Source organism: Apodemus sylvaticus, chromosome 10 (genome assembly GCF_947179515.1).
Source record: "Apodemus sylvaticus chromosome 10, mApoSyl1.1, whole genome shotgun sequence".
Classification (NCBI taxonomy): domain Eukaryota; kingdom Metazoa; phylum Chordata; class Mammalia; order Rodentia; family Muridae; genus Apodemus; species Apodemus sylvaticus.
In genome coordinates, this window is record NC_067481.1 from 92,215,301 (window position 1) to 92,235,360 (window position 20,060).

The 20,060-nt window shown below is 47.2% G+C and overlaps 1 protein-coding gene across 2 annotated transcripts in view; it reads left to right on the forward strand.

Moving 5' to 3' along the window:
* The window catches only part of Ranbp17 (RAN binding protein 17), a 308,050-nt gene extending 288,843 nt beyond the window's left edge, over positions 1-19,207 (forward strand). For both annotated transcript variants that reach the window (XM_052196787.1, XM_052196788.1), the window contains 3 exons: positions 11,929-12,027; positions 13,699-13,826; positions 17,581-19,207. In XM_052196787.1, coding sequence (XP_052052747.1) covers positions 11,929-12,027; positions 13,699-13,826; positions 17,581-17,677 — 324 coding nt within the window. In that variant the 3' untranslated portion in view covers positions 17,678-19,207. The remainder of the gene's footprint in view (positions 1-11,928; positions 12,028-13,698; positions 13,827-17,580) is intronic.
* Positions 19,208-20,060: the final 853 nt, after the last annotated feature.

Genomic DNA, 20,060 nt, shown 5'->3' on the forward strand with positions numbered 1-20,060 from the left:
CCTTGCTGTATGCTTAGAGAGGCAGCTGGTCTACAAGGAGAGGAGGAGGCAGGTGCCCTAAGAGATTCTCAGAGGAAAGACCAAACAGCTGTGGTGGGAGAACAGAGATGGAGAAGACTGCCAGGAGAGTCTTGTCTAGAGAGCCCTGGCTTTTTTGCCTAGTCAGGAAACAACACATGGTAGACCTAAGATCCTCACATATTAAAGTTTCTTGACTTAGATAGAGAGCTTTGAGGACCCAATAAGTAAATGAATGTAGACTCACTTAACACAAGATAGTCAACAGAATTTGGCTTCATGTTTGAGGCATAGCTACCATTAACCTAGGTTTGCCCTTGAGAAATCACCTGCTATTTATAAACATACTCTTCCAATGTGTGTCTTAGCCTAAGACTTCTCTTAGAAGATCATTTCATTTCAAGTGTGTAACATCAAGCAGATTTATAAGGTCTGCAGGCATGTTGTCGGTGTGCTTTGTACTTTTAGAGTTTTTCTGTGATATGCATTCTCAAAGTCACATTCACTGGACTGAGAAGGATAGGTTTGATTATTGGCCCAAAACAACGCCTGTCTTTCCTTATCCCTCCCCTATATTTTAGGTATCACCTTGTAGTGGCAAGAATGAAAATAAATACCATAACTCTACTCACTAAGATAGTACCATCATACCTGAAATCTACTGTAACTCTCATAACAGCAGTAATGGGAGTGGATTCTTTAAACATGAAAATATTCATATACCAGCCAGGCAGTGGTGGTGCACACCTTTAATGCCAACACTTGGGAGGCAGAGACAGGTGGATCTCTGAGTTCATGGCCAGTCTGGTCTACAGAGTGAGTTCTAGGACAGGCAGGACTACTAAATAGAGAAAGCCTGTCTCAAAATAACAAAACAAAACAAAAAATAGTGGGGTGGGGGTGGGGGATTGGTACATCAAGAGTAAACTCGTAGGGGCTGGAGAGATGGCTCAGTGGTTAAGAGCACTGACTGCTCTTCTAGAGGCCCTAAGTTCAGTTCCCAGCAACCACATGGTGGCTCACAACCATCTGTAATAGGATCCAGTGCCCTCTTCTGGTGTGTCTGAAAACAACCACAGTGTACTATCACATATATTAAATAAAATAAATCTAAAAAAAAACAAACAAACAAAGAGTGAACTAGTGGAGGAAATGTGCAGAGACTCAGAGTTGAAATAACTTGCTGAAAGTTGCACGGCCAGTGATGGTGGAGCCTGATACCGTGGTCTGATGCTTGTGTCCCCACATGGGTTCCTGTGATTAGAAACTCAGTGCCCAGGGTGGCAATACTGAAAGAAAGGGAGAGATTACCGCAAAAGCCTGGCCCTCCACCCTGCTTTCTGGCTTAAGATGTGCTTCCCTCCTCTGTGTGTGCCTACTAAGTGGTACCATTAGCCATCAGGTTCTCACCAGAGGCAAACCAGTAGAATCCAGTCTAGGGCTGAAAACCTGCAAAACTATAAGCTAAGTAAACCCCTTTTCTTCAAAAGTCGCTTTCATTGGGTGTGTCATTAAAATAGTGGGTCTCAGACTGATGGTCTAGATAAGAGCTAGGAGTGCTAGTCCCTAGAGCTCACTCAATTTGACCAGACAAGAGCTTCCTGGGACCTTAATCTACCATTCATTCCCATTGTGCTTTCTTACCCATCCACCCATGTCCAAGGGAGCCAGGAAAGACTTCTCCTGCCTTTCCTCCTCTGAGAGGCACTGTGGAAAGGAATGAGAAACCTTGGGGTTTCTTGAACCATGGCAGCGTTGTGGGCAATGAGAGCTTGCCCTGTGTTGGTATCACATTCCTGGTTATGTAGAGATTACTGCTTTTCAGACACTTGCAGGCTTTTCTGTAACTCCTGAAGCACATCCCTATGGTAAGAATGTGAAGCTAACTTTCCTGTCCATTTTCCTGTTAACTCTGAGGCAGTTCAACCACCAGCAGTTGTTGATGGAACCACGTTCCTACAGAGTGTAAAGGAAGCCTTGTTTGTCTGCAGGCTGGTCGCCCGTCATTACTTAAGCCTGTCCCATGTACTCATGCAACCAACCATCAGAACCCATGGTCAAAAGCCCATGAGTTCTGTATGCCTTGTCATGCTTATGGAATATAGCATATGGGCTTGGACTCCTGAAATTCCATCTTCATGTAAAGCCTTTGCTTTGAAAATGCTGTACTTAGTAAAGACTTAGATGCCGTGTGTCCTGTAGGATCACACCACACCATCCTACAGAGGAGGATTTCTAGCATAGTTGAATTGGCTTCTAGGACCAGTTGGCTGAGCCACTCATGGCCTAGACTCCCCAAGACTTAGAGTGTCTCGTTCCATTGTTCCCTCAACATCTTCCATCACCTGTACATTGGGACCAGAGACAAGTAAAACACCTCTGCATACACTTCCTGGTGGTCCTGTGTGCCGGGAATGTAAAATAGCACACTACCATGAAAGGTAGCAATAGAAAGTGCCATGCTTGAAGAGAAGTGGCTTGGGCCTCAAGGTAGATGACCATAAGGAGCACCAAAAGCAAGTGCTCTCTGTTAATGCCCATACTTAATGTGGCCTCTCAGTTCAGATGGGACACAGCAGCTCCACTCAGCAGCAATTAGAGCTAAGTGCATTCAGGATGACTTCTCCAAGATTAGAAGGAACAGCTTGATGGGTGGACAATGAGAGATTAATAAATACATGAGCTCCTTAAGACCTGTTATGGTTGACTCTGAAATGGCCTCCACAGGGCCAGTGTGCTCATTGCTTATTCCCAGATGGCAGCACTATTTTAGGGGTTCTAAGAAATGTAGCTGCAGGAAAATAGGTCACAAGTGGTCCTTGGATATGTCTTACACCTGGCCTGTCCCCGTCTCTGTTTCCTGATCACCTTAAGATAGAAACCTCCTGAACCACATGGTGTTCTGCCCAGGGCCTGAAGCCAAGACACCATGAACTGAGCCCCCTGGAGCCATGAGCCAAAATAAATCATTGTTCCTTTAAGTTGTTTGTGTCAGAGCAGTTTGGTCACAGTGATAGGAAGCTAATTAATACAAGACCACATTTTACTCAGCTCTGTACCAGATGTATTCACACATAGAGGCCAGTGATTCTTTGAACAGTAACTAAGTGCAGTAACTAAGTGTGGGGGAAAAAAAGAAAGGGGAAAGAAGGAAAATCCTGCAGAACAACACCTGGTATACAGCAGGCATTACATGTGTGCTAAAGAGCTAGGAGTTAAGTAGTGCTGACGTGTGCAGGTGATCGCCTTGTAGAGACGAAGGAGCCATCATCCCTGCAGAGGCCCAGCCTGTTTTAGAAACTCTAGAAGTTCCATTCCAGGTGCATAATGTGCTCTTATCCCACAGAGGAAGAAAGCCTTCCCTCCCCAGCCCGCCCCGCATTGCTCTCCTGAGTTCCCCTGCATTAGAGAGAAGCAGGAGACAAATTGACAGAAATCTGGAGGGAAGTAACTCAAGTGATTTAGGAGAATGGAAGGGCTGGCTTATGGGGCCAGATTAAAGAAGCTAAATATGTATAGCTTGCCTAAGTGACAACTAAATGGGGCATTTGATAAGTCTATAAATACTTGGAAGATGTAAATGCCAGGAGGAAAGGGAATTACTTAGCATGGCACAATGGAGTATTGGCATAATGGGATAATATTAAGAAAGGCAAGATGAAGGTTGAACATCAATAAAAAGCTTCCTGACAAGAAAAACCATTCCTGACAAGGGACACTATTAGGTTATGTGCTGTGGGCCAAGGGAAATAATGTCAGTGCCCTTCCTCGGTGTACAGCAGCAGAGCCAGCGAGGTAGCAGGTGATGAGCATGGCCTAACTGGGGCACAGCAGTCAAGCAAGTGACCTTCTGCCTGTGGCCTCTCCGCCTCAGAATAGGAAGAAACTGCTGCTGCTTGGGAGAAATAGCCCAGATGTCCCGCGGGCTGCGGTCCCGTAGAGGAATGGTTGTCAGTGGTTCATACTCCACCACGGCCAGAGAGATTATTGTCCTGTAATGACATTCATTTCGTACAGGATAAAAAGCTACTTTCTCTTGCAAATATCACTAGGCCTTCAACAAGATTCGCTGAGCAGCCTCTCCACACTCCCGCACAGTCCTGCAGACAACTGTCAGTGCCCAACACTGCTGTGCACCTTGGCAATCTCACCCCTCTCTCCTGACAACAAAGTCAAACTGCTCCTTCAAATGCCCCCTCTCTGAAGCCTCCTCCGCCTGTCCCACCCAGACCCTGGCCCCGCTGGGAGGCCTCTGGCCTCTCAAGCCTCCTGGCTGCACGCTCTTTGAGAGCTGACACTGGCTTGCTCACCTCTGTCCCCAGGACCTGGTCGAGGTCTGTATCAGCAAACGTGAAGTAAACCTACGAAGCAGGCTCAGCACTCCGGGTTTCTCTCGTGCATTGGGCCCATGCATTTACTGCGGGAGAAAGAGTTCCCAGCCCTTAGCCTCTCAGAGCATTCCATGACAATTATAAATAAAACCCTCCTTGCTCATGTCCTATTTAGGTAGCCATGTTGCACATGCACTCAACTTCCTTAACATTTCTAGGAGATGCAGGATGACAGCAGTACACATGCTAACATGAAAAGTCAAATCTTACAGGGTAAGACAATGGTAGACAAAGACCTACAAGCAACTAAGAGATGCTGGGAGCAGATGACATAGTCTCCCTCAGGGAACAGCTGCCCCGCCCCCCCCCAATTGGTTATCTACCACCAAGTGTTTGGCTCTGAAATCATTTACACACAGGTAACATTATGATCCTGAGCAGGCTACTCTTCGTAGTACTAGCCCAAACGCCCATCTGCATTTAGCATACATAAAAGATCTCATGTAGCCTGGCCCTGGTGAGGGTCTGCTCCTCACCCTAGCTCTGCTTTGTGCCACCCCAGAGCCTTCCACACAAGGCTGTTGTTCATCCTTCAGACATGCTAAGCACTTGCTGTCCTGGACCTTTTATCATTTCCTCGCTAGCACGTCCCTGTTCCTGCATGCAGCTGTGTGCAGCTGTTAGTGCTCCGCTGCACCTGTCCAGCGCAGATAGGCTGGCTCTGTAGGCATTCAACGCAGGAGTCTTCACTAGACTCTCATGATACCACAGATACCTCTGATCAGAGGCTGCTGTAGGCCTCTAGAAGTTCTCAGATACGGCTCCATGTGAGTCATTCAGGTGCTACTGTGAGCTAGACAAGTGTCACTTGAAGGAAAACTAGGGGGAGTGACATTGCAGAGCACAGTTCTTAACATTCCTATCTACAGGAAATGCAGATGGTGGTTTTGGCTGGAAACGCTTAATTTTAACATGATATCAATCAAATGCTGTTTGGTGTTGGCAAGGTAGGTGTGTGTGTATGTGTGTGTTTAAGAGAGAGAGAGAGACCCAAATAGTGTTAACTGGCCAGCCCTGCAGCCTCCAGCACCCCAGGTCTTCTGGTTTATTTTAACGTGGCGAGCTGGTCTATGAGATCTGCAGCCACTTGAAATATGATTTACTGTGTGTAAAAGTTTCCGATGGCTAATGAAGATTCAGGGATGAGACTTGCAGTGCAGTCAATGTTCCTGCTGTTGCTCTCCCGTGCGTCTCTGCCATTGAAATGAATAATTTATTATAATTTATTTCATCCCTGGAAAATAAAACCGTTTTCCTAGTGATATGTGCTATAACATTCAGAATAGACACATTGCATGCAGAACTCTGAATTAGTTAATCCTGCAGCTTCATTCTTGCTTGACCTTCTCATAAGCTGGGAGACTGGCAGGTAATTGTTTCCCCACTAAGCCGTGATTAAAATGAATGTTTTGAGAAGTAGAAGTAAAGTTGGTAATGGAGAAAATTGAAGGAACAGTGAAGCTAGGTTGTGTTTTCCTTAGATACTGCATTCAGTGCAAGAGTTTTTAAGTATTCTCCACAATTCATTACTTAGAGAGGAAGCATCCCTTAACTTCCTGTGAGAGGAGCTAAGAATCCTGACTGAGTTTCCATATAACTCAGGCTCATTTGTGACCAGAGCTGGAGGAGCTCACTGGGCCTGGGGTGCCTTTAAAGCACCTCCCTCCCAGTTGTAAAGCCAGGCTGACACTGTATAAAGACCAGGCAGGTCAGCCGTGTCAGGTGACCTCAGGGGAGACAGGTCACCCATCACTGACTGCAGGCTTCTTCAGAGGAGGAGACCTACCTCATCTTACATTTCATCCATTGGTTTGCATTTTTTAAAATATTTTTATTTTCTATATTCTTTGTTTACATTCCAAATGATTTCCCCTTTCCCAGATCCCCCCTCCCCATATGTCCCATAAACCTTCTTCTCTCCACCCATTCTCCAATCACCCCCCTCCTTTTTCTCGGTCCTTATATTCCCTTCCAACGCTAGATCAATCCTTTCCAGGATCAGGACCCTCTCCATACTTCTTCATGGGAGTCATTTGTTATGCGATTTGTGCCTTGGGTATTCAGAGCTTAATACTTCAGTGACAGCACATTGGGATTGCTTGATAGGGACACGTATTTTAAATGTAATGTGATGTAGATGGTAGTTCTCAGTCCATCTGGAGAGGCAGGGGAATTTAACAGAATGTGTGCTTATTTACCTGCTGTGTTCGTTTCTCATACCATCTACTAATACCACAAAGGAGATGGCAGATGAGGGAGCAACTGACCCTCCTTCCCTAAAGACAGCCAGTGTCTAATTTGAGCAGGATCACATTTCAATATCTTCTGTGCATGTGGCCTCAGGAACAGCACTCAGTAATGACAGACATTCCCTGCCTCGGTGCCCTGAAAACCTGGAAGCATTTCCTCCTTCAGCTGTGTTCTGACTCCCTGGGCCCAAACCTCTGTCTAAGGTGGGTGCTCTGGAGAAACCACCATTGAGGTTTCAAATCCTGCTGCATTGTTGAGGCTCTTGGGTGGGGTGGGGTGGGATAGGGTGCGTTAGTTTGTTTGTTATGTTGTTATTGGTAAGGTCAGCCTTCTTCTTTCTCCCTGGCCTTCTGAGAGGCTGCTGCGTTCCCTCGGCACAGGATAGATAGCGCTTAAGACTTGGATGTATTATTATTAGCTGCCCTCAGAACATCACTGCAGTATTACCACACGGTCAGGACACTGTAGCCTGGCTGGGGTACGATGACCCCATGTTCTCCGTGCTGTAACACACAGGCTATGTCCTGCACTGTGTCCCCTGGCTTGTCCTTTTTGGTCTCCCCTCATCCCTCAGGGTTAGGGCATAGGGCTTCTCTGCCTCTGTCTCTCACTCTTCTTCGGCCTGGTCTTGCTAGGCCTCCTCTGTGTTCACCAGAAGACAAGGCCCATGTTTCATTTGCCTCACAAGCAGACAGCAGAAGTGCAGCATTAGGGGGGTCATGAGCACTAGCAGGGGCTGGAGACAGCTGAGTTCCCTAAGTGGGCCTCACTCTGCACACCCTGCAGTCATCCTTCAAGGCCCCTTTTTCTCTGGGACACTGAATAGGTCAGGATGGGAACCTTAGTTTTGGTTTGGCATTGCTTTTGGTTTTTTTTTTTTTTTACATTTATTTCTTATGACTTTACAGACTGCATGATAGTTACAGTATTCAGTATGGCCAAGCACTAGCCATGGAAATGTTTACTTTATAGGAAGTATTATATCCTAGAGAAAATTAGCCTAATTTACTAATTTCTATGGTGTTAATTTAAATTATGGTACTCTCAGTGGGAGGAAAATCATTATTTCCCATGAAATGTTCCATGGATCAATTTCCAAAGACATTCTTACATTTACTATTCTTCACTTTCCAAGTCTGTAATATAGTAACTGAAGTTGTAAGCATTTTGGGTGGGAAGCAGAAAGGCTTGCTGAAAACTTTTCAGAAGCCATAGCTCTGGGTTCTAATCACAGACTTCAACAGCTACATGACTACAGAAGCAGCTAGAGCAGATGGGTACCATGTCTAGGCCACTGAAGGTGAAAGAATGTGACCTCCCTCTGCCACACACCCCCCAGAGGCCTGCAGGAGGAGCCAGCTGAGGCCAGCGGCCCTGGGCACCACTCAGAACAGCCTGGGCCCTCGTGGCCGCAGGCTGGTAGTATAATGAAGTCTCATAGACTTTTTGCATTTGACTTGAACTAGCTTTTACATCCTAGCAGCACCTTGATCAAGTGTGTCCTGGTCCTTAGTGTATACAGATGTGTGATAGATAATGCTCTCCAAAAGTTTACCTGAGAATAGAGACAATGCAAGTAGACTCCATAAATGCTGGCTTTGTTAGATGATGAGAAAACTCACCAGGCACCAGTGGCTGTTAGGTAGGGCCGCTCTGTCTGTCTCACTCTTCTTTGGCCTGTCTTTGCTAGGCCAGATAATGGTGATGCCTCAGACTGTGTCTGGGAAACCTGGAAACCCCAGCCACAGGCCTTCCTAGAATCTCCTGCCTTAGAGGTCTCAGTCTATTTTCAAAAGAAGGTCCTTTGAAGTGACCTATGTTATTGACCTATGTGGTCTATGTTAAGACACTGAAGCATTCCGTGTGGGAGCCATAGATTAAGGCACAGTTCAGTTTTCTGCATAGTGCTCTTCATCTTAAAGAGTGTGCTCACTGTCTTATCAGGAAAGTGCCCAACATAAGCTAAAACCTTGCTTATTTACTTCAGAAACAGCAGAGCAGGCACATGTGACATGAGGGTGTCCCAGTAACTGTGACCCAGGGGCTCGGGAGAGGTCTGCTCTGCTCTGTGCTTGTATCTCACACCTTTGTCAAAAGCGTGATCAGAAGTCACACGTTGTCACTTTCTCCTTCTGGGTCACACACTTGTGGTTTTGTGCTTAGATGTGTTTGTTTGCATGGTTGCACTGTCACACTGTCACTTAAACCCGTGCTAAACCCTTTCAGGGATGCCTCCTACTGAGCTTATTTCTGGGACTACAACTCCACATGAAGTTTGATAACTTTGAGGAGAATATAGTAATCTCATTTACCTGTGTAACCTAGGTATGAGTTGGTATTCTTTCCTGCACCATGAAATTCCATTGGCTTAAGCCAGCGAAAGCTACAGTTACAGAATGAGAACATTATGTGTAAGGCATACTGTGTGGCAAGGACAGGAGAGATGTTTGGTTTGTACAAGAAATCTTTCCTCACAGCATCCCTTCACCCCAGCTGCCACAGTCCCTGCTCCATATCGGGATAGAAAGGCAAACGCCATGGGAGAATTAGCAGGGCCAGACTTGGGCTCAGTTCTTAGTCTAATGCCAGTTGATACCTCCTCATTGAACCAAACTCCAGCTAAGCTCTATGAGTGGGAGGAATGAGGAATCTGAGGTAATGTAGATTTTCCTGAGGAGACAGCCCCTTTGCTAGATAACCCCATCCTTGTTTTGGCAAAACAGCCACTTATTAAACCAGTGGGTCATGCATATGGTTTGGAGTGTAGGGCCTGGGCAATGAAGCCAGTGCCAGTCGAGAGTGGCCACCTACCCACCCTGCAGCTGTGCTGGGCGTGAGCAGACAGTGGAGAAGTAGATGCCAGCTCTCCAGCCACCCTACACCTGGCACTCATCGTACGTGGTGACAGAATGTGGGCAGAGCCAAGATGGCTCCTTTCAGTGTCCTTGACCTCAGAGGCCACCCCTAAACCTGACACTGCCCACAGGGAGAGGACTTCGTTAGCACTGCACCCAGTGCTCTTCCTCGGCGTCCAGAAGAATTCACACCACCGTTTGGGCTGTTTTAAAACTACTCTAGGATTATTAGAAAAAATAATTCTGGAAATTGGCTGCCACATCAATGCCATTTAAGAAGATTACTTGGTACTTTACATATTTCCAGAAAAGTAAAAAAGGAAAAAAATCATCCATTTTTGCCAACTTTATTTTTAGAAAAGTATTTTATTCAAACATCCCCTTACTTATTACAGACATAAATACATGCATTCAGACAAATGAATACACGAGAGGACCGTATAAAGTAATTGGCACATCACTCCAGGATGCTTTGTCAGTTACTGGAAGAATTTGGTGCCTCTAACTTTAATCTTCTCCATTAAAATATCCATTCTGCTTCAGATTGTGAAACCCATAATATTTTAGACTGTCTCTGTGGATCTGTTAGTTTTGCTTGTCAATTTAATTTGTGCTCTATGACTTTGACTGGTTCACTGTACTGTTCATGGGAACATGTGATCTGCAAAGGCTGTTGAGCATACCAGGCATGGAGTTCCAGCCTCTCTGGAGCAACTGGACATGCAGTTGTGCTGTGCATAGGCTGGCAGATTCCGTTTGTAATCAGCCTTGTCACTGAGGAGGCGACAGGAACGTAGCTGCTAAACTTCAGAGCTGCGCATTGCTGGTGCTGATATGCCTTCGGTGTCTGCAGGATGTGTACTCTGCAACACTTTTAATGCTTGGAGCTTCTTTGAGCTGGATTATTTCCTTCCCTCTTCAGAGTTAATAAAAAGAGACATCGCAAGAGCCATTCAGTTACTTGCCAAAGATCACAGAATAAATTAGATTACCAAAACTTTTTGCCAGGGGCAGAGAGAAGACTCAGTAGGAAAGTAAGCACTTGTGCAAATGGTGGAGCAGAGTTCAGATCCCTAGCAGCACCGACACAATGCACGAGTGCTGGATGAGTGCCATGCCCGCCTGGGTTCCAGTGCTCGGGAGGCTGCCAAGCCGACTGACTGGATGGACATTATCCTCACACTGGGTTCAGCAATAACTAGCTTGGCACCTCAGTAAGTGAAGTGGAGAACATTTGAGGGAGACACCTGACTTCACTCATGTATGCACACCCACATGCACATTACACATTCATACTTATGCAAAAAAGGAGGTTGCTAAAAGCATTCGAAGCAAACCAAGTCATCAGAGCCTGGTATAGGTGGCACTGCGGGCTCTCCTACACCACCGCCCTTTCCTTTGCCCTGCGTTTGCATTTCTCTAGAACTATGGGAGCAGATAGGCTGCATCAGGAGAAATCAGCCCACTTCACAGCGATGTGCCTGGACTGTTGGAGTGGCCTCACCCCAGGACTCCTGCCTGTCATGTCTCATGCCCACATTCCACGTACTTCACTGTTCCCTTGCATTGAGGGTAAAGCCTAGCCACAGTGGTCTTCCATTTTGGCCATGAGATTTCCCTTCTGTCTCCTGCCACGCTAAGTTCCCTACTATTAAACCCAGTGTGTTTATTCCCACCATCTTTGCCTCCCGTCTGCGAATGATGAACCTTAGATGTTTCCTGTCTCAAGGCCACCCTGATTGCCGTTGAAAAACTCAGAGGTCTTCCCCCTCCCCGTGCTGCTGTTCTTTCCTTTCCTACACCTATTCCCCTCTATTTTCTTTCTGTGACTTCCCCAGCAAGCTTTGAGGGAAGTTTGAAGAGTCCTATTATCTCTTCTGGGTGTCTTAATAACCTCGAGAGTTAAGAGTGTGGATAAATGAGTCCGAGTAATATGAGCGGATTAGTAATGGATGATTTGGTAAACAACAATCTGAGCTAGCAGGAAACACCACTGTGGAGTCACATGGAGTGGAGTCCACTCAGTGATGAGCTACAAAGAGATGTCCATTAACATCGTAAACTGTTTGGTGAAGTAAGAAGCAGACAGGAAAGTGAGTTGGGCCTTTACCTGGTACCTAGCGCAGAGCAAAGCGTGTGTGGCATGAGTCCTGGGATGAACCTCCCGGCTCTGCGGCTCTTTCCGCTCGCCAAGAAGGTGCCCACCAAACTTGTGGTGGTAGAGACTTTTCCTTGGGGAGACAGGCTCTGCCCAGAGTTTACATTGCCTTCCAGGCTTCCAGAGTGAGAGCCGCATGTCCAGGGAGAGCCATCCTGTCGTCAGAAAGGGGGAGGGGAGGAGGAGTACACAGAAGGTCTGGGATTCAGGCAAGCGCTAAGCCAGTGGTCCGCTTTCCTGTGCCTCTGTCTTGTAGATGATGTCTGTCCTCATGAACACCATTGTCTTTGAGGATTGTCGGAACCAGTGGTCAGTATCCAGGCCTCTCCTGGGGCTCATCCTGCTCAATGAGAAGGTGAGTGCACTTTCAGAGAGGCCCTCAGGCCCTGAAGACCAGGCCTGGCAGCTGAAGCCTTGACAGCCTGGGAGGCAGTTTTCCCCAAAGATTTTCTTGAGTTAGCAGAGGCCACAGAGGCCCACCTGGGGACCCCAGACATGACCACAGCTGATGACAGTGGCAGCCCTTGAGGGATTGTGGGTAGAGCCGGTACCCCTCATCTCTGAAGCATGCATCCCAGCCTCCTCTGTGCTATGGCCACCTTCAACTGCCTCCTGAACCCCTGGCTTCCTTTGGAAATCACCCTGGCCCCTCGACAGTCAGTGGGAACAGTGCATTACTGCTCAGGAGAATGAATTGTCTATACAATAAGATAGTACTGGGGAAAAGACAGTGAGATTAGAGGCAGCCGCATACATTAAAATTCAAACTAAAATCCCAGCCTTGGAAGGAAACTAATAGAAGAGGAAAATCTATCAAAAAGAGAAGCGCTGTCTCATCACTCACCTGTGCTGAAGGATCCAATTTTAGCCACATTCAATAGCACTGCCGTTCATCTTCCCGCGGTGCTACTGTGATTTAAACCCAAGCTCTATAAAGGAGAGCAGTTCTTTTAAAATGATTGAGAGGGAATAAGGGCAAATTCGGTGTTTAGAAAAAGCTTATGACATCACAATATTATACTTTACTGATGGAGGCAATATTTCATGGCTTAGGATGAAAAACTAATAATTTTCTATTTGGTGAGAGTCACTGCATCATTATAAAAGGGGAAAATAAGTAGTTTTGTGCATTCCCAATCTTGTTCAGGAAGACATTGTGGTTTAAGTATAATGCCTCTGATATATAGTATTTAAGTATTAGTCTGACTACATATTAATTATATGCGTTTTTTTATGTGAGCTGTTTTAATGCATGATGGGAATTAAATATCATGCAACTTTGGCTTGAAGAGATAAACATATGAGTGGCAAAATGTTGTCTTTGGCTGAAATTCGGCTGTTTTCAGTGATTAGGAGCTCTGCTTCACATCAGAGCTTATGTCTGTATAAAAGACCATGGACCCCAGCAGCAAAAAGGGGGGCTGAGCAGCTATTTGTGCCCAGGTATGACAGATACTGTTCTTAGAGCCAGCAAGTGCTCCCAGAACTGAGCAGGCCCCTCTAGTGCCCTGCCTCAGCAGAGCAGACCCACTGAACCCCGGAGGACAGACTTGGAACACAGCCCAGAGCTCTTAGAGAAGTGATTCACTGAAACCAGGAAAGATGATGAGGCCAGAGGGGAGACCCTTGGCCTGGCCTTCAGTCACCGGAGTGCTGCCTGGGCATTTCCAGCTAAGTCCTTCTCCTCGGCCTTCCTGTGACACATAGAGCTGAGACCCCAGAAGACCATGGGTTCATGCCCCACGGTGGAGACAAGGACTCTTATCAGGCTAAGCAGTGACTGTACAGAATCACAGCTCAGGATTCTTATGAGCAAGGGGGTGGGGTTGACACGCACACCTGGGTACACTGCACACCTCTGCAGCTTGGGTTTTCTCTACGGAGAGAAAGTTCAGGATGGACCTGGATGCAGACCCCTGAGCATCGGTGAGCCCAAGCAAGCCCCACTGGCCTGGCTTCCTGCTACTTCCTTCCTGCCAGGTTTGGAGTTGGAACCTGAGCCTGACACTGCTCTGTCTCCCAACAGTATTTCAATGAACTGAGGGCGAGCCTGATAAACAGCCAGCCTCTCCCCAAGCAGGAAGTCCTTGACCAGTGCTTCAGGAACTTGATGGAAGGAGTGGAGCAGAACCTGTCAGTCAAGAACAGAGACAGGTGAGCAGTGCTGGGGGTTTTTGGGGGTGGGGGCTACTCTGGGGGCACTGCAGGTTTGTTGAACGTGCTTGGTGGCTGCAGCTTTGCCACTGTGCCTTGTGACCTTCAGCCCAGGCCAGTTGCAGCCACTACATTTTACCGAGTATTTGCTCAGGGATGCAAAGATTAATAAAATATAGTCTTTGCCCTTATGCGGTTTATAATCCAACAGGAAGGAGAGGAACACCTAACTGAAAAGAGTGGGTAAAGGGCAGTTCACACTGTCGGTGTGATGAGGAAAGCCTGCCTGGCCTTTGAACAAGCAGGCCTTGGGGCAGGTGGAGCCTGAGGAGATGGTATTCCTGCCTGTGCAAGCTGTGACAGAAAAGCAGGCAGCTCTTCTCCTGAGTCTCATCAGTGCTAACATGGAGCCGATGGTGGCACTGACTGTGGTAGGGACCAGTTTAGCGTTGGTTTCTTCCTCTGCCTATCCAAAGACTTCTTGATGCCATTGGTCAGTAAGATCTAACCAGAGTAGGCCTGAATTAATTAATCGATTCATTCATCCATTCATACATGTATACATTCAGTTTATAGACCTGCAGCACTGGTAACCTGGGGTGAACAATTGTCCTGAGTCCCTGCCCTCATGGAGCTAGCATACTAGTGCATGAGGCAGACAGCAGTCAGTATAAGGAAGAAACTGTGCCCACCCTGTTCATCAAACACTGTATGGTTTAAAGTACACATTGTCAGCCATCCAGTAAGCGTGTACTCAGGTAATGAGGCATGATCAGCTGGGTCCTTCCTTGGCTGCTCATCTGTCTCTGAAGTGGTCCTTCCAGAGCCAGACTCCCTCAGAGCCAGAAGCTAGGGAAAAAAAGAGGCTGGATATTTATTTTTTTGTTTGTTTTGTTTTTCCATTAATGTATTTATAAATGTATTCACTTTAAATCCCAAATGTTACCCCATCTCCTCCTGGTGCTCTCCTCACATTGTCCCTGCCCCTATATCCCATCCCCCTCTCCTCTAAGAGGGTGGGTGTCCCTTCTGGGTATCCCCTACATCCTGACACATCAAGTCTCTGCAGGGCTAGGCATATGCTCTCCCACTGAGGCCAGACAAGGCAGCCCAGTTACAGGAACAGATTACACAGAAAGGCAACAGCTTTAGGGACAGCCCCCCACTCCAGTTGTTGGGGAACCCACATGAAGACCAAGCTGCACATCTGCTACATATGTGCATATGGGGGGGGGGGGACTCCACAGGGGCGCTTAGGTCCAGACCACCACTTTGATTGGTGGTTTAGTCTCCGAGCTACCCCAAAGGTCCAGGTTAGTTGTTTTCTCAACTTCCTGTTGAGTTCCTAACCCCTCCAGGCCCTCAATCCTTCCATAAGACTCCAGGAGTTCTAGCCAATGTTTGGCTGCGGGTCTCTGCGTCTGTTTCAGTCAGCGGCTGGGTGGAGCCTCTCAGAGGACACTCATACTAGGCTCCTGTCCGCAAGCATAACATTTATAGTGTCAGGGACTGATGCTTGCCTATGGGATGGGTCTCAAGTTAGGCCAGTTATTGGCTGGTCACTCCCTCAGTCTCTTTGTATCTACATTTCTTGTAGACAGGACAAATTTTAGGTCAAAAGTCTTATGGGTGGGTTGGTGTCCTTGTCCCTCCACTGGGGTTCTGGGAGGCTACAGGAGCTGGCCACTTCAGGTTCCATATCCCCACTGCTAGGAGTCTCAGCTAAAGTCACCCCCATAAACTCCCAGGAGTCTCCCCAATTCCAGGTCTCTGGCTTGTCCTAGAGATGCCCCCCCATCCCCACCAGTGGATGATTTCCATTCATTCTCCCAGCCTTCTGGCCATTCCTCCTATCCCTCCCCACGCCTGATACTGAACGCCCCTCCCCCACCCCCCTCCTTCCCCTCTCCCACCCACTTCCCTCTGTTCACTTTGACTATTTTATTCCCCCTTCTAAGCGAGATTCAAGCATCCTTGCTTGGGCCTTCCTTCTTGTTTAGCTTCTTTGGGTCTGTGGAGTGAAGTGTGGGCATCCTGTACTTTATGGCTAATATCTACTTATAAGTGAAGTGCATACCATGCATGTCCTTTTGTGTCTGGGTTACCTCACTCAGGATATTTTCTGGTTCAATCCATTTGTCTGCAAAATTCATGATGTCCTTGTTTTTAATAGCTGAGTAGTATTCCATTGTGTGAATGAACCACATTTTCTGTATTCTTTCTTTGGTTGAGGGATGTCTGGGTTGTTTCCAGTTTCCGGCTATTACAAATAAAGTTGCTATGAACATAGTTGAACATGTGTCCTTGTGATATGGTAGAGCATCTTCTGGGTATATGCTCAGAAATGGTATAGCTGGATCTTCATGTAGAACTATTCCCAATCTTCTGAGGAACAAGGTAGGATGCTTAAGTAGCACTGTGGGAGCTGGTCTGTGGAACAGGGCTGCCGCTCAGCTGTTCCTGTGCCCGGACGGTGGAGAGAGAAAATCTCCCAATATCTCTCTCTCTCTCTCTCTCTCTCTCTCTCTCTCTCTCTCTCTCTCTCTCTCTCTCTCTCTCTCTCTCTCTCCCCATCTCCCTTTCTTCCCCCCCCCCCCCCCGCCTTTTTTGATTCTCTGTGTAGATCTTGCTTTCTTGGAACTTGATCTGTAGACCAGGCTACCCTTGAACTCACAAAGATCCACCTGACTCCCAAGTGCTAAGATTAAAGGTGTGTAGCACTACCACCCAGCTGAGAGAATGTTTTCAGGCATTGTCTCACTGACTTGATAAGATCCACTTTTACATTCCCCTAAGATAGTTATTCCCCTTAATTACCAAGACAAGTGGTTGATTCTTCACTTGGGATGCCCAGCTAATGTGGCAAACCAGAATTTGGACCCAGGTGGTCCAACTCTCAGTGCTGTCTTTAGGTTGTTGTTTTTTGTTTTGTTTTTAAGGGTGATGTATAGCCCAGGATGGTTTCAAACTCTCTATGTATGCCCACAGTAACTTTGTATTATTACAATTATTGGGGTGCTTGAGGGATCAGAGAATCCTGGCAGAAGCTGGTTCTCTCCGTCCCCCATGTGGGTCTCAGAGATCTGACTCGTGTTAACCTGGCTTAGCAGCGTGTGGGTTGCTTGCCTCTGAGGTGCCTCGCTGGCCTCCAAGCATAACTTTTAAGTTTCTTATCTTCCCATGCCCAGATGCTGGGTTTGCAGGGTTGGACCTCATCCCCGGCTTATGTAGTACTGGGAATCAAACTGGAGGCTTCAAAGTGCATAGTACATAAACACTCTACCAAACTCAGCACCCATACGCACATGCACACATACCATATTTGCGCCCTTTTCTAAGATAGGATTTCATCACATAGTACCAGCCAGCCTCAAACTCACAGTCCCTCTACACTGCTTTCTGACTTCCGGTATTACAGACCTGAGCTAGCAAGTTCCACCCCCCACTTAATTCATTTCTAGTTGCAGATGATAATATCTAGTTGAAGATGATAATAATTAAGTACTCATATATAAATTCAGTCTAGTATTTGAGACATAACTTAATTTTTTAATGTTTTAGATAGTAGAACTTCAAATGTTCTCCATCCCTAAACTGCTCAGAGTAGAGTTAGTGGGGCTGCTTGTATTCAGTCAGGGGGTGGGAGCTGGACCTCCAGCACTGGGGAGCCTCCTCGCCTGGTCCCCTCCTGGATCTGGTGCCCCACCTCTAGAGAGTCATACGGCCTGCATGTTGACTGCTTCTCTTTCCACAGGTTTACACAGAACCTCTCAGTCTTCAGAAGAGATGTGGCAGAGGCCCTGCGCAGTGACGGCCACACTGAACTATGCAGCCTGGACATGATGAGCTGACCCAGCTCCTGTGTGTGGGCTGTGCAGCCTTTGTCAAGAGACTCGGGAAGGGCTGGGCTCCGGACTGCAATGCTCACCAGCCCAAAAGAGTATTTTTCAGAACAAGCAGCTAAAGCCCTACTTTTATAAGTCTGAACTAATTATAAAAATTTATAATAGTGCACATGCAATGGAAATTCAGTATTCAAAGCAGCACATTTCTAGTCTATCTGGGTTCCCACAATGCTGAAAGGTCTAGAAACTATATTTAACCAAAGAACGTAGTAAACCAAGCTAGTACCTACGAGCAAGGCTGTATGCTTGGTGACGGTGCAGCCTTCACTTGAGTGTGGGCCCTGGATGGAGACACATGCAGTCTGAACCTGTGGAGTTCAGTGTTTACATCGGGAAAATGCTATGTTAGGGACTCAGGGCTGTGGGCATTGACAAGGAGCCTGGAAGGGAGCGCCATAAAGCCTCCCCCAGAACCACACACAGGCCTTTCTGCCTCAGCAATATCTGATAAAGTTCAGAGACAGTAACACAATTAGATGACTAACAAACAATGTTTGCTTTCCACTGGCATAAATCTGAAGTGGTTCAATCTAGAAGAATTAGCTGTGCAATTGCTGCCTGCAGAGAGATGTGTTTGGGACTCCGGACGCCTGGTTAGAAGGTCTAGGTGCACAAGCTCCACTTAAAGACAAGCTGAGGGGGGCAAGTTGTGTTGGGAAGCAGCTCTGCCTCCTTGGACCACCCGGAAGAGTCAGCTGCCGCCCTCCACCCTCTACCCGCTTAGCCACTGTTGGGCGGGACTTCATCTGAACAGAGGAAATGAAGGCCTTTACAGTCTGTGACCCATCAGACCTAAGCTATTAATTTGGAATTGCCACTGTCAGGCGGGTTTCCTATATCACTGCACTGACGTTGTCGGTCAGGCTCACAATAATAAACACTGCGGGCGGCCATAATGTCTGATGAGACATGAAAGGCTGGCCTCACTGTTGCAGGGGAAAATCCGCAGGCTCTTGTTGTAATCTCATTTCTCAGACTAGTGTTTCTTCAAACCTTTCTTGATAGTTGAGTTTTGCAACAAGCTTGTCTTATGAAAGCAAGTCACCTGAGTTCATCTCCAAGTGTTTGTCTCCGTGTGCTAAGGGGTCAGGGGCAGTGGTGGTCTGGATGGGGCTGCCGTGTGGTTAGCGGGCAGGTAAGCCTGACCCTCGCTCCTCCCACTCTGTTAGGAAAGAAGACTCTCCTAGAGAAAACAAATCCTGTACTTTGAAATGTCAGCTTTCAAAGGAGCTTGACAAGAATTTCTCTTTGGTTTTTGTTTAGTTTTTAACTTGTTTAGTTTTGGTTGTCTGAGCCTCCCTATGTAGCCCAGGCTGGCCTGGAACTCACTGTGATATTTCCACAGCCTCCTCAGTGAAGGTTGACAGGCATCGGCCTGGCTCCTGTGATTAGGGGCAGGGTAGTTATAGCTGCCCTCTTTCCACAGAGCCACACATGCTTCTCCCACTCCAGCAACGTTTCTCACAGATGCCTATATTGTTTGCATTAAAATGTTCACAAGAAAAGAATGCTGTGTACTCCCTTCTCTTTGCCATGTCACCAGACATCATTGGGAGCTTAACAGCAGGTGGAGAGACCCCTTCAGACTTGGCCTTGGGAAGCATTTTGAGAAGCAGAGTCAGCCAGTCTCCTCATGCCTCAGTGTGGCCTTGAATGCTTGACTTACAGAGCATTCTGTAGGAGCCGACTCAGAAGAGGACAGTCAGGAGCACAGAGCCCCTACTCATACCGCCTCCTACTTCACACTGGCGCATGGGGAAACAGGGGCCAAAGACAGCTTCCGGCTTCACCCAGATCTGTCTCCAGGGAACTTGTGGCTGCTCCGTGGAAATGTTACTAATATTTAGGTTCATTTCTTCCTGTTTTTCAGAGCTTGGTCATTGACAATAAATTACTCAAAATTTCAGTGGCATCAGGCCTGGAGATGTAGGTCAGTGGTAGAGAGCACTGTCGTAATGTGTATGATGCCCCGGGTGAGGAAGGCCTGTTGGCACATGAGCCAACGGTCGTGTTAGGCTCGGCACAGGTCTCACCAAGGAGCATGGCTCACCATCCAGGTCTTACTTAGCTTGTGGGAAAGAGCCAGAGACTGCAGAGATCTGAGGACAGTCTTCAGCTTCCATCTGCTGCTGTGAAAACACTGTCCTGTCCACACACTGGGAAGGAGCCCACAGTGGCAGACTGAATACAGGAATATTGGAAGCAGTATCCTTTAAAGCTGTCTGCCACAGCCTACCTGGCCTTTGCTACATAGGTTTTTCCCTCTAATCTTGATTTTCCTATGAAGTCCCACCGTGATGACCCCCTCCTCGGAGAGGAAATGGAAGTG